Source organism: Mus caroli, unplaced genomic scaffold, assembly GCF_978045245.1.
Source record: "Mus caroli unplaced genomic scaffold, Mus_caroli_1 scaffold_14, whole genome shotgun sequence".
Classification (NCBI taxonomy): domain Eukaryota; kingdom Metazoa; phylum Chordata; class Mammalia; order Rodentia; family Muridae; genus Mus; species Mus caroli.
The window spans coordinates 106,553,113-106,567,741 of NW_028227269.1; the positions used below are offsets into that span (position 1 = coordinate 106,553,113).

Below are 14,629 nucleotides of genomic sequence, written 5' to 3' on the forward strand. Positions count from 1 at the left end.
GAGAAGGACATGGAGTACTGAAAGGCGGACCCTCCTGAGACCCAGATTTGCACCCATTTCCAGACAAACTAACAGCTGTGAACACTGTACCCATGGGAAGGTGGGTGGTCTTCCCTGTGGGGCATGGCTCTGAGGACCCTGCCTGACTCCAGGAGAGCTGGGGCCTGAGCTGAGAAATCACAAGGCTGTTGCTTCCTCCAGGGGTTCCGTCTGCCTGTAAGCAAGTCGTGAGTGTGGAAACCACAAGGGACATCGAGTGGGCCACCTATACCTGCACCTTGGGATTCCACGTCTTTGGTAAGGGTCTGAGTATGTCATTGCCTTTGAAGTTTGAATGTACTCTAGTGCACGAGACCATACCTTCTCCAGTCTTTAAGGGTTTATTTTTAATTGTTTATTGGTATGAACATTTTGCTTTTGTGAAAGTGCAGTGCCTGTGGAAACCAAAGAGGGCATACGTGGATGATGTTGTACCCACTGGCACTAGAGTTACCCATGGTTGTGAGCTGCCACGGAGGTGCCGGGACTCGAACCCTGGTCCCACCACTTTCGGTCTTGTCCATCTGTTCTGTTCCCACCTGGGGCCATGATACACAATCTCCTCAGCTCCCAGGCTCAGGCTGAGGGGTAATGAACTCTTCCCGAGGCACAGGACAGCGCCCCCTAGTGGTTATGTGGATGCTGTTGTACCCACACGAACCACACGACACTCGGCTTACTTACCTACCGCCTAAAACGTTCACTTCTTTCAAAGCTCATCTTAGGAATGCATTCATAAATAGCTCACAATGCGTTTCTACAGTCGGAGCAATCGGGAGTCAGTCGGCTGGTAGGAATTCCTAAGTCCTCTCAGTGTGGCATTTCCCTATTTCCTGGTGTTCTGCCTACTAAGGAGCTGGTGTGTACTCAGCCCTCTAATATACAACACTCTCAACCAAAGCCTCTCCCAGGACACAGTGCCCCTATTCTCCAGGTACCCTGCACTTACAGGACTTTCACTGGAAAGGCATCAGTTTATAAGCAGGGTACCTGCCGCAGCACCCAGAAGGGCCCAGTGGATGCAGGCAGCTCAGGATGCTGCCGGGGCTGTGTGACTTAGCACAGCTGTTAGAAAAGACGCAGGGCTTCTCAGGGCTGACCCTGGGTACCCTGCAACCCAGAGCTAGAGAGAGGCAGGAGCTGGAAACGGGTGTTCGCCCATCCGGCTCTCCATTCTAAAGCCCAGACTGAAGGTGGATTTCTGGCCCCTTTGGTGACCAGTGTTTGTGTGCTGTGGCTCTGAAGTTTCCAGTGCTGTCTGTGCTCTGTTCCAGGAGTGTGGCCGGAGGGCTCCGATGGGACGGACATCAATGCTGTCTGCCGGGCTCACGAGAGAAAGCTCCTGTGCACAGGCGATGACTTCGGCAAAGTGCACCTCTTCTCATACCCCTGCTCACAGTTCCGGGTAAGGCCTTGGCCTTTCACCACCTTTCTTACAGGGCACGGACCGACGGTCTGACTTGTCTAAAAACCAAATGGAAATGAACTGTGGGTGAGGGCTGCCTGCATATGACCTTGTTAATCTGCTGCCTGAAACCTCTGGGGTTCCCCACCACCCTGGAGAAACCTCAACCCAGATATGACCTACAAAACTTTTTATATCTGGTATGTCTACCTCTGCAGCTATGTGGGCTTCACCCTGACACTGACACACACACACACACACACACACACACAAACTCTCCCTACCTACTCGCTATCTCCCCACACTCACTCAAGCTCTGCTGAGCTGACCAACCCCTTTGTGAATCTGAACACCTTTCAGCCAGAAGACCCTGTCTCTCTAGGGTTGGCTCATGCCTGGTGCAGCCCTCTGAGATCGCTCTACTTGATTTCAGGCCTATCATGTGCTGGTCTCTGTCCCGGGGGCTTATTTCTGTATCCCTCTTGAGTCTTGCACACAAAGCTGACACACAGAGAAGAACAGCTTACAAGGGGGGCAGTAACGGAGTTTTAGACTGATTTAGTGCTCAGGGGTTTCCTGGGGCCACAGTCAGCTCTGCGTAAGCTTTTCTCCTTGTCATGCTTTTCCAGGCTCCAAGCCACATCTACAGTGGACACAGCAGCCACGTCACCAATGTGGACTTCCTCTGTGAAGACAGCCACCTTATCTCCACGGGTGGGAAAGACACAAGCATCATGCAGTGGCGAGTCATTTAGTCCCCGTGGGAGCCCAAGGACACAGACTCGAGTTCCGCTTGGTCACTGTGATTTCTGTTTTGTCTACAGACTCTTAACAAACCTCAGGAAAACTGTCCCTCTACCAGTTACCTTAGTTGGGGAACCAGTGTGTGTCGCACCAGATAAGCGGTTGTGTGTCCGCTTTTGTTATATAGGGCAGGATAGAATGCATGTTGGGTAAAGGAAGTTCCCAGGGTTTACACGGCATCAGCAGAAGGGACTGGTGTATCCTTATAGACACTTTTCTATGAACTCTTCAAAAATGGTCACAGAATGCCTTTTAAAATACTGTATATAGTCTTCACTGCTTCACCTTGTTAAGTCAGATATTTATGATAATGAAGTACGGAACTGGGAACTGGGGTCGTTGTTGACTAATTGGTCCTAAAAGGATAAATTATGTAACTGATTTGCCCAGCTGAATCAGGACTGCCAATGCCAGACTTTCCTTGGCCATGTATCTAAAGTCCCATTAACACCTCCCTTTGGGAGGCTGGCAAAAAAGGGGCTGTGCTCTCCCTGGTTAAGCAGTTTGTACTACAGAACCCCTGAGCTGCTGTGGGTCTACAGGCGCTTCCATGCTCTGGTTAGACTGTCCTGCCTTGAGGACACAGCCAGTTTCTTCAGCACCTCCACAAGCTGCACCCCGTCTCTGTTCATGCACCTCGATTCACATTTAGACACCACTCTCTGCGGATTGATGGCATGATACAGTATTGTCCTCATATAGAGTTTAACAACTTACAATAAATTGCCCAAGGCTGGGCCTTGCTGTGTGTGCTCTGGACATTGTACATTTGTACCCAACCAAGTGGGTCAAGTCGGAGAGGGACTCTTCAGTATGGAGGCAGCCTATGGAGTGCAGCACCTTTGAGGCTCTGGGTGTAAGACAGTTTCCTTCCCTGACTCTCGTGCACGGACAGCATGCAGCATACAGACTGAAACTGTGCTCTGCCGAGTAGAAAGTAGGTAGGGTCTGAAGGTGTCGAGAAGGCCTTACCCGTGGTGTGACAGATTGAATTGATGGTTTACACTGGGGACTGTATCTCGGATCTTTAAATAGAGGAATCAATCACAAACAGACTTAAGGACAGATGCTGAGATTGCTTTTTGTAAACTCGTTTAAGCGAGTGAGTGAGTTGAGTTACCTGAACTCTTATAGCACTGGTTGTTCACAGTGATGAAGGACAACATTGAAGACATCTCCCTTGCCATCTCTAGCCTGCTGTGGAAGGACAGGGTGCCAGAAAACAACGTGACTCAAGATGAAGCTGTTTGTATGTATCCTTATCAAATATATTCTATAAGGAAATAAAATCTGAAAAGTGAGTTTCTTATTGACCTACGTTTCTGAAAGTATGTAAATTAAAGAATTTAAAATTAGATGGGGTCCACACTACATCCTGTTCCCCATCAGAGGGCTCACTCTCATGGATCCCTTGCACATGGAGTTCTGTTCCGCATATAGTGTGGAAGCCTTCATCAGCTCAGACAACTCTAAAGGAATTGGCTTAATTTCTTGCTTTAATAACCTAGGCTTAATAACCCAATCCAATTGTTAGTTCCTTTGTCTGTGTAAATATTGGCAAAATGGTCGCTTTTAATTGACAGTTGAAGGAATACTTAGGTATCAAGGAAGGAGAAGAGACCCATGGCAACTTGCAGAGTGGCTCATTTGGTGTCATCAGGACTGAATACCACCTCAGGGAGGTAGGACTTGACTTAGGATATGATGTCAGAGGCTTCAGGCCACTGTCATTTGGCCCTGGGCACTTGGGAAGAATGCCATGGCGAAGGGAGCAAGTTAGAGAAGCATCTTCATGGCCTGGTGGTCAGGAAACAGAACAGAACGAGAAGGAGGAGACCAGAGACGCTGGCCATCTACGGGACCACCCTCCCTCAGTGACTACTGCCTCTAGTGAAGCTCCATCCATAAGAGTTCCCAGAAACTCCTGAAGTTGCCGCATCAACTAGCGATCAGGCATTCAAAACCTGTGGGGAACACTTGACGTACAGATACAACCAACTTAGAAATCAAGGGGAGATGTACACATCTCATAGGATGGATATATACCAGCATAATATTATTCTATATTTTATTAGCTATGAAGATAATGATAACATTACACACACACACATGTAACCATCACAGCATTAAATATATCATATAGTGATTGTTTATAAATAGTATTAAATAGCACTATTGCTATGGCACCATATTTAAATGGTCCAGGGTTAGCTTTACAGATGGTATTTATTTATTGTTCATATAGCACACAATGGTGACTTACCACTGTTCTCTCATCCTGTGGCCAGGGAGTTAATTTGTCTCCTCTTGTATTCGGGAAGCTGGAGAGAAGGATGTAATAAAATAAAGAGTCTGCAGCGCAGGCACAAGAACGAATTTGTTTTCTAAGCTTAAAAAACAAGTAGGTGGGGTCTGGAGAGATGGCTCAGAGGTTACAAGCACTGGCTGCTCTTCCAGAGGACCTGGGTTCAAGTCCCAGCAACCACATGGCAGCTCACAATTGTCTGTAACTCCAGTTCCAGGGGATCTGATACCCTCACACAGACGTACATGCAGGCAAAAAAAAAAAATCAATACATATAAAATAAAAATAAATTATTAAAACAAGTAGGTGTCTTAGCATCCATATGTTGAAAATTGTAGTGGGTGGTTAGCATCTCTAAATCTGGGCAAAACAGAACTTCCAGTTTACCTGGACAGCTCCTCTGTCAGATGCATTCCGCCACCTAGTGGCAAGATAGCAGAACACAGCCCATCTTTTCTGCTCTCAGCACTGCGTGGGGGGAGAAAACCAAAGCAATCCTTTATTCCTCTGAGTGGTCTCTGTGCGGACATGTGCACAACCTGACTGCTCAGGAGAACTGTCACAATTCCTGGAAGACCCTGACATCTCTGCAGCCTTTGGACCCAAGGAAAGGCTTCATGTTTAAGGAGTGACTTCCTTCTCTGAGGGTCCCCCATCTGAAGCTGGGTGGCAGGTGCTGTTAGGCAGGACTGAGGTAACCTACTCTGGCTCCCTTGCGCAGACGCTCACTTCTGTTCAGAGGGAGGTCGTGTCCTGACACCAGCCTTTTCTGGGCACCTGACTGAGATCTGCTCTCTTTTGCCTTTGGAATTTTCCGCCACTGTCCGCAGACGCAGGGAGCACATGCCATGCTCTCCATGTGCCCCCGGGATGAGTCAGAAATGACCCCTGCTCTTCCCTTCTGGGTGGAAGGCAGTGTGATCAACAGATCAACTCCACCACCTCCAACCCCAGGAAATCTTCCAAATTCTTTTAAAATATTTTAAAATGTTTTATTATATTTATTTATCAGGGGGAGGGGCGTGCAGCTGCTCCTGTATGTTCCATGACCTATACATGTGGAGGTCAAAAGGCAGATGGTGGGAGTCGGCTCTCTTCTTCTGTGTGTTCTGGGGATTGAACTTGGCACATCAGGCTTGGCAGCAAGCCCCATTGCCCACTAAGCCTTCTCTCTGGCCTGTCTATTGAAGATGTCTAACTCCTAACCTCGTATGTCTGTAATGTGCATGAGGGAGTATAAGACTTCCTGGGAGCCTTCTGTAACCTGTTCCTTGATCTACGGAGCCTCTGAAATGCCTTATCTACTGCATCTTGGCTCAAGGTTCAACACTCAGCTACATACCAATGCTGCCGTGACTCGCCTTAGATGGTTTCTTTGTGTATCTATGCAGTGGGCTTTACCCTCTCTGCCCTCCTTGCTGAGGGATGGAACTCGATTGTTATCGTGTGGACACTGGATGTTGCTGAATCATCTCTCAGAATAGGCCAGCAGCAGAGAGAGAGAGGCACCCTCCGCTCCACTTCACATCTGGGCCTGTCCTTTTCCAACAGCCTAGCAGCCCTCAGGGCGGTAACTCAGCTCTGCCTTCCATGTGGATGAAGAAGCTTGCCCGGGGCTTCTCCATGGCTGGTGGCAGAGCCTCAACTCTCCCAAGCCATGTCCCACAGGCCTGCATGAGCCTTCTCAGAAGCACCTGCTGGAGACTAAATGTGCGTGCCCGTGTGTGCATGTGTGTGTGTGTGTGTGTGTGTGTGTGTGTGTGTGTGTGTAGAAGGTACCACACACTCTATGTAGTCTGCAGGGTGCAGAATGAATGTCAGCTGCCTAGCCTAGGCCTGCACACTTGTGTGACTAAAAGCTGGTTGTTTCTCCAGCTACAACTCTGGACATTTTCTCTCTCAGCACTGAGTGTTGGATCAGCACTCCACACGTACAGGCTGGGGAAGGGCTCTGGTGTAGGACATATTTAATTATCGTGATGGTTAACGTTGATTATCAACATGATAAGGTTACAAGGAAACAAACCTCTAGCCATCTCTATCAGGGATTATCTAGATGAGGTTCACTGAGGTAAGGAGATTCATTTTAACTATGGCTGGCTCCGTTTCATGGGCTGGGATCCTGAACTGAATTCAAAGGAGCAAGCAAGCTGAGCAGACGCTGACTCTGTTTCTAGACTGCAGATCCAATGTGATGGTCCGCCTTATGCTTTTGCCTGCTACAGCTTCCTGCCATGACGGACCGAATCCTTGAACACTTCTGGGAAAGGGAGGGGGGCCCCTTGAGGTTTAATAAGAAAGACATGGAGATAGATACCTGTATAGCACAAGGCTGCTGCCCTTTTTGCTGGGGTTGACTCTCAGCTAAGCCATTTAAACTTAAGACTTCCCTGCCATTGCATGCTCTCCATTGCTCTCCCTTCTGTCTCCTGCCTCCTGTTTTTTCTTTCTGTCCTTGAACCTCATCTCTCCTGCCCCAGGTCAAGCTGCCAGCTCTTTAGTATGCAAAAAGCCACACTCTGCTCACGCAGTTGGCCTTAGGGGGCTACAAACCTTCCCTTGCCCAGGCGAGAATGCAGCATTTCACTTATCTTGATAGGCTGGGGCACAGCAATTAACAATTGAGAGCACACAGTATTCATAGCCATTTGATACAATGTGTGTGAGTTGTCTCAACTGTGAGCCAAAATAAACAACCCCTTCCTTAACTTGCTCCCATGGCAACAGATCAAGTTACCGACACACCCAAACAGGCTTAGCATAAAAAGAAGAGAGAGAGACAGAACAAGAGTCCATCCTTCTTCGTCTTTACCTCCCCAGTGCCAGCTGGGAACACACTGTGTGTGAGGGCTTTCCTGGGGCACCATAATTCTATCAACTTCTTTAGGGACCTGTGACAAATATGCTTCCACACAAGGCAGCAGGCTACAAGGCGAGGTAGTGATCCTCTCTTAGTAGGTGAGTTACCGTGGCAATAGGTAGGAAGGCTGGGCAAAATGGAAGACCCTAGAAAGAATTGGGCGATATCATTTCTGCTTATAACAAAGCAGGCCGACCACTTCCCACCTCCCAAACTAAGATGGGAAGTTGAATGTCCTCCAGCCTCTGGGAAGGCTTGTGCCATATACCCTGTGATTTTATTTTCGGACGAATGAGTTTCTATGTCTTTAAGATGACCAGAAGACCCCCAGATCATGGCTACTGCAAAGGAGAGTGGGCTAACCCAGCCCACTGCCCAGCTAGCTCCCCACGTGCCCCCATCCTCCCACAGTGGTCCTCTGTTTTCGTGTGGTTCACAGAAGTAGCAGGCTTAGATACAGCATGTCTGTTCACTGTCCGAATTTGCAGTGAGCTGTGGGACAAGCCAGGCACATCCTGTGCTCTTGACCCTTGGGTTCGGGTTCTGCAGGTCACCCTCTCTTTGGCTCCAATCTTTGCTGGTTTGTGCCTGGCATTGGCCAATTGGAAAGAATGCTCAGAAACTGACTTTTCATTCATCCTGTTCACCATCCTCCCCAGAAAGACATAGATAGACCCAGGGCTTAGGCATCCCTGGAAAGCAGGAGAAGAATTTCCAACATGTTTGGGACAGACAGACAGACAGAAGGATGTGAGGCTCAGGATAGCCAAGCAGTCACCATATGCTCTATCACCCTAAAAATGCCCTGGTTTCTCTCTCCTGGCAGGGCTATTTCTTTAGACCACTTGTAAAATGGCAGAGCTGCAGTTAAACTGAGGGGCAGACAGTCTTGGGGAGCATTCCCCCAAAGTGTTCCACAAACTACTGATGCCAGAGACTCCTGATTTGGAAGGCACTTAGTAGAATATATTACCCCATGTTGTGTCTGTCTGTCCAGTCATCTCCCTTTCTTCCTCCCTGTCGCCCTGTCTCCCTTCCTTCCCCTGAGCCAGGCACACTCTCAAGCTGGGGGACATTCTCCTGTCAGGGACCATGACTGGAGATGGTGAGGAAGAGGCAGAAAGGGTACCAGACAGGCTGGTGAGCAGGGGTGGGGGTTACATCGGGCACTAGAGTGACCTTGAGCTGCAGAGCGGTGGCAGAAGGAGAGGCTAAACCTGGCAGCCATCTGAGGGACACCTCAAGCCCTGTGGCATTTCTTTCACCCAGCCTGTCCCTCCTCAGCCATGCTGCCAGCCCTCCAACTAAGAGCACACCCTGGGGGAGGCATAGCTTCACCCAGATGGGTTTTGTATGTTTGCTTCTCTACCATGAAGATTAGAAGCAAACCCTTAGGGAACGAGGTCAATGTGACCTCAGAGACAGTACCAATGGCCCTGTTTGCTGCAGTTTCTTCTTTTTTTTTTTTTTTTAGTAAGATAGTACTGTACCTTTAAATGATAAAATTGTACACTCTTATTATAGCAAACTCAAAAAGAGACTCAGCTGTTCCCACTACCCCAAAATAGCACAATTGCTTCTTAGTGTGTGTGTCCTTTCCATGTTTTCACCCTTTCAGTCAATTTTTAGATAAATTTCGCCAGTTGACATTTTGCATGTATCAAGCTTTGTAACTTCATAGGTTGTTTCCCATTACAATTTGTTATAAATAACTCATGCATATAGTATGACAATCAACACTGTGTGTCTTTGACCAGGGCTCCCACATTGATAAGAATGGTGACGGTGGTAGTCATAGCAATGATGCTGATGGTGATGGTAAATGCCAGCGGACCTAGTGATGGTAAGGATGGTGTGGATAGTGATGATAAAGGTGGTAATGATGCGGATGCTGCTGGTGATGGTGATGCTGGTGATGCCGGGGATGGTGGTGATGATGATGATAATGATGATGGTGATGCTGCTGCTGGTGATGGTGGTAGTGATGATGCTAATGGCGATGGTGATGATGGCAATGGTAGTGATGCTGTTGGTGCTCAGGCTTGCTCAGAGCAGGGTCTCTCTTCAGCACCATGTTTCTCTGTGTTTACCTGCCTTAGTTAGGGTTTCCAGTGCTGGGAAGAGACACCATGACCACAGCAACTCTTATAAAAGAAACTGTTTAATTAGGGCTGGCTTCCAGTTTCAGAGGTTCAGTCCATTAGTCTCTTGGCAGGAAACGTGGCAGCATCCAGGCAGACATGGTGCTAGAGAAGGGGCTGAGAGTTCTACATCTAGGTGGGCAGGCAGCAGTAAGGGAACTGGCTTGAGCTTCTGGGAACTCAAAGCCCACCCTCAAAGTGAACACACGTCTTTCAACAAGGCCACACCTACTCCAACAAAGCCATACCTAACAGTGCCCCTCCCTATGGACGTTGTGTGTGTGTGTGTGTGTGTATGCGTGAGTGTGTGTGTGTGTGTATGCGTGAGTGTGTGTGTGTGTATGTGTGAGTGTGTGTGTGTGTGTGTGTGTGTGTGTGTGTGTGTGTGTATTCAAGCCACCATACCACCACTGAGCTTCCGGCTGTCCCACCATAGCACACTCTCTGTCACCACCCAGGCTTCACCTGTCTCATGCTCTTCCTCCTGTTACCCCTACCTAGCTAGCACTTTCACAACTCAGCTCCAAAGTTCTTTTCTGAGGGAAGTGTGCCTTCAGTGCCCAGTCAAGGGGGTCCCTTATCCCACAGACATGTTTCCGTCGGTGTCTTGGAAGGTCAGGCTCACATTCACCTTGCCTGCACCATCACCTAGCACAGCTGGTACTCAGTACCCTCAGGTTTAGTGAGCCTCGGAAAACAATGGACCTTTGTGCTTGTTCCGTACTCCTTCTTCTAAGACCTCTTCCTGATTCTGGTGCCTTCCACTGACAGGAGACTGTAGACAGCAGCTTCATCATTTGGGCTTAGCTCAAAATCATGAACTTTTGTTTCTTGGGGGGGGGGGGCAAAGGTCCAGGGATAGAGTTACCCAGTTAAAGGAGGTCTCCTGACACAGTTTGAAGGGTGTGTGTGTGTGTGTGTGTGAATTCTTAAATAAAAAAAAAAGAATTCTAAATTTCCAGTGTCAACGTGGTAGGCTGAAGTGACTTCTTTATTCCCTTTAAAGTCTCTTCCTGGCGGAAGATGCCCAAAGCTATTTTTTACCTAAAGGCAGTAAACTCCTCATGCTCAAAGGACAGCCAAGGAGTGACAAGGAAGCTGTCTGCCAGACTCACCAGCCCCAGCCCCAATTGGCCCCGAGCCTTTGCCTATTTCTAGGTCATTCGGAAAAAGTAAGTTTAAATTATGTCCCAAACTAAGCTGTGGTTTTGTGAGAGGAGCTAAGTATTATGGGAAATGTGAATGACCCGTGCTGTCTCTTCTATCAGAGGGTCAAATAAAACAAAGGGAGCTCCGTCTTTAAAGAAATCGGTATAAAGATGCCATCTGCCAGACCTCGGCGGCGGCGTCTGCTCCCTCCTCCACCCCTGCAGTCTACATTTTTCTGAGATCAAAGCGTGTGCTCAAGGGTGCAGGCAGTTCCTAGAGATACTCTGCACTTTATCAGCTGCTCTGCTTAGCGTCAGCCAATGGCCTAAGAATGAGCTGAGCTCTTTACCAGAGTGAGCCACAGAGCAGTGAAAACAGAAGTGGGAAGCCCTACTAAGAGTGTTTGCCCAGCTGCATAAGTGCAGCCATGTATCCTTCTGAAGAGGTAACATTTCACTCTTACTTGAATTATGCAGTCATTTTCTTGAGACCCCAGACCCATTCCTAACAGAGGTAAACATCTGTTTCTGTTGTTTGTCCAAGACTGGGTCTTACTATGTAGCTTCCGCTGCTCGGAACTCACTATGTAGACCAGACTGGCCTTGAATTCAGAGATTTGCCGCTTCTGCCTCCCCAGTGCTGGGATTAAAGGTGTGCGCCACCATGCCTGGCTGCGGTGAACCTCTTTAAAGTTCTAAGAAACCAGGAAGCAAAATCAGGGAACTGCAGAGGAAGGTTAGAAAAAGGTCAGAGCAGGGTGAGCTTGGGAGTCTGCGGTCATCAAGCTTTCGATCCTTTCAGACCGACACAGCTTCCCGAGTCTGCCTGATTTAGGGACCACCAGAAAGCCGGGGAAGCAAGATTTTAAGATACATCAGGGAGGAATTTTCCAATAAGGGAAGCCACCCATCTTCCCAGTAGAGCCCCTGAAGCTACTGGAGAGGTGGAGGGTGAGTCTGTTCTGCCTCAGCAGCGCCCTCTATCTTTTGTGATGGGTTAAGGTCAGGCCTTTGAGATAATTTGTATCAGGATTTTGCCTGTTGTCTTTATATTAGATCCTGGGTCTTCTCAGGCTCCATGATCATCGGTTCCAGCCCATAAAATCTGCATCTATCCATATCCCGGTTCTCTGAGAAACCCTCACAAGCACAGAGCCTTTCTTCAGACAAACTCCTACAGGAAAATCTATCCGGTACATGGGTGGTCATTGCTGAAGCAGTGAGGAGGCCAATGTGACCCAGAAACACGCCCCCGTGGTTGTATTACTGGCACCCCATCTTTGCCCTGACCCTGGTTGCCTCCAGCTGCCTTTCTAGAGTCTATAGTCTACTGTCTTAATCTACCTCTGGAGGAAACGGATACCCAGGGAGGGTAGGGCCTTCATGGCCTGTCTGGCCGATCTCAGGATGACTTTCTGGGGCCGTTCTAGCACAGGCACTTAGAAGCTGATTTTGCTAAGGCAGTGCCAACTCCTCCCTTGGGCCAGTGGTGACTGAGAGCAGAATGAAAGGCAGGTCTCTGTGCCTGTATTTTGCCTCCTGTCTCCTTTGTGCTGGGTTATTTGCTGTCTTAGGGTTTCATGGCTGTGAAGAGACACCATGACCAAGGCAACCCTTACAAAGGGGCTTTTATTTTATACTTATATTTATTATATATCCAATTGGGGCTGGCTTACAGTTTCAGTGGTTCAGTCCATAATTATAATGGTGGGGAGCATGACAGAATCCAAGCAGACATGGTACTGGAAGAGCTGAGAGTTCTACATCTCAATTAGGAGGCAGACAAGAGGAGTCTTTCTCCCACAGGCTACCAGAGTCTCTTCTGCACTGGGCAGAGCTTGCGCACTAGAAGCCCATCTGCCTAGTGACATACTTTCTCCAACAAGGCCACACCTCCTACAAGGGCCACTTCCATGGGCCAAGCATATTCAAACCACCACGCCTGCTTTACCTCTTCATGCCGGCATGCTACTCAATCAGGCAGGGCCCTGTGGAAACCAGCGATTCCAAACTTTACCTCCCCTTCAAGGCTGCAGCCAGATTTTAGAGTACCTAATGTATCTCACTGCCTGCTTTTTACAGTATCCTGTACCAGGCTCCACACAGGCTCTGCAAGGCCAAACCCAAGGTTGATTGTAAACAACAGAGCCTTACAGAACACAGGGCACCACCAAAGGTGAAGGAAAGCTTACCCCCCTCCCCCTCGCCTCCCCCACCCTCCCTCCCCCTCTACCCTCCACCCCTGTGCAGAAGCCTTTGTCTTCTGAGAACCGGCATGTCTTTGCAGGCAACGTCTGCTTAGAACTGAGGCACAGATCCAAAACAGCCGCCTTGACCAAGACTGTTTAATTACATACCTCTTGTGCGTCCCACCCTAGTGCTCCCTCTGTTTAACCTAAAGCTCATGTAGGGAAGTCAGGAGACAGACTTGGAGCCACTGACCACTCAACTTGTTCTTCCCATGCAGCCCGCCTCTGCAGAAAGGTTGAAACCCCCGCTCTCAGCATCACCATTAGAGACTCTAGCTGATATAGTGTGACAGGAGACCCAGATTCCCAGAGCCTATGATGATCACCTTGGCGTGAGTCCTAAAGTCCAGGAATTCCTTGGGTGTGTGTCGCACGGTATCTCTAAGGAGGACCCTAGAGGCTATTTTCCTCCAGACGTTATGAGCTGTGAGTCTGTTCAATGTAACCTCACTATTTGATTTTTGAGGGGAAAAAAAAATCCATTTTGAGCTCGAGCGAGAGCTCAGCAGTTAGAAGCACTCGCTGTTTTTGTAGAGGACCCACGTTCTGTTCCCAGGACCTAGCAGCTCCCGAGGACCCAGTGACCTCTTCTACACTTGGTTTTTCTTTCCTTTCTAGGACTTTGTGGGGTTTCTAGGCTATTACTTCCAGAAGTATACATTCATTTTTCAAACTTGCTATTTCCAGCTTTTAGCCTGATCTCGGCTATTGCCGCACGCTTGGTCATTTTCTATTTATTACACCAAGTTGTCCCTTGAGTGCCTTGTTTATGTGCATTTGGTTTTAGTTTGTCATCAAAGTTGTTTGATGTTTCCCCGTTCTCATTAGCTTCGTGTTTCATTTGTCGTCGTTACAACAACTTCTCTAAGGCAAAATAACTTAAGAGTATTGTCTTAGTTAGGGTTTTACTGCTGTGAACAACAGACACCATGAATGATCAAGGCAACTCTCATAAGGACAACATTTAATGGGGGCTGGCTTACAGGTTCAGAGGTTCAGTCCAGTATCATCAAGGCAGGAACATGGCAGCATCCAGGAAGACATGGTACAGGAGGAGCTGAGAGTTCTACATCTTCATCTGAAGGCTGCTAGCAGAATATTGACTTCCAGGCAGCTAGGAGGACTAGGGTCTTAAAACCCACACCCACAATGACATACCTACTCCAACAGGGTCACACCTCCTAATAGTGCCCTGCCCTGGGTCAAGCATATATGAACCATCACAAGTATTTTATAGCTAATTCTAATCATATTTTGTGATTACCCGTGGCTTTATTACATTCCTGAGGCTTCCTTAAAAATATTCATTTGTATGAATGTTTCACCTCTGTATGTCTATGTGTGTGCCTTCTGTCCCAGTAGAAGCCAGAAGCAAAGAAAGTATTGGATCCTCTGAAACTAGAGTCATGTATGGTTGTGATGCGTCATGGGAATTGAACTCAGGTCCTCTGCAAAAACAAGTGTTCTTATGTGCTGAGCCATCTCTCCAGCCCTCTCCTGAGATTTCTGAATTTCAAGGATAAGAAACTCCAGTGTGCGTGGAAGAGATCACATTTCTCATATACAGAAGTGCCTTTTGCCCACCCCAGGATGCCTGACCCTAGAACCTGAGCTGCAGCTCACATGGCAAAGGGGAATTACAACGGCTAGTCAGAGGACCTTCGTGGTAACCTGTTTT

The 14,629-nt window shown here is 48.3% G+C and overlaps 1 protein-coding gene across 4 annotated transcripts in view; it reads left to right on the forward strand.

Moving 5' to 3' along the window:
- Positions 1–3,562, forward strand: part of Eml1 (EMAP like 1) — a 167,416-nt gene extending 163,854 nt beyond the window's left edge. For all 4 annotated transcript variants that reach the window (XM_029484428.2, XM_085830649.1, XM_021178557.3 and 1 more), the window contains 3 exons: positions 202–297; positions 1,314–1,444; positions 2,074–3,562. In XM_029484428.2, coding sequence (XP_029340288.1) covers positions 202–297; positions 1,314–1,444; positions 2,074–2,199 — 353 coding nt within the window. In that variant the 3' untranslated portion in view covers positions 2,200–3,562. The remainder of the gene's footprint in view (positions 1–201; positions 298–1,313; positions 1,445–2,073) is intronic.
- Positions 3,563–14,629: the final 11,067 nt, after the last annotated feature.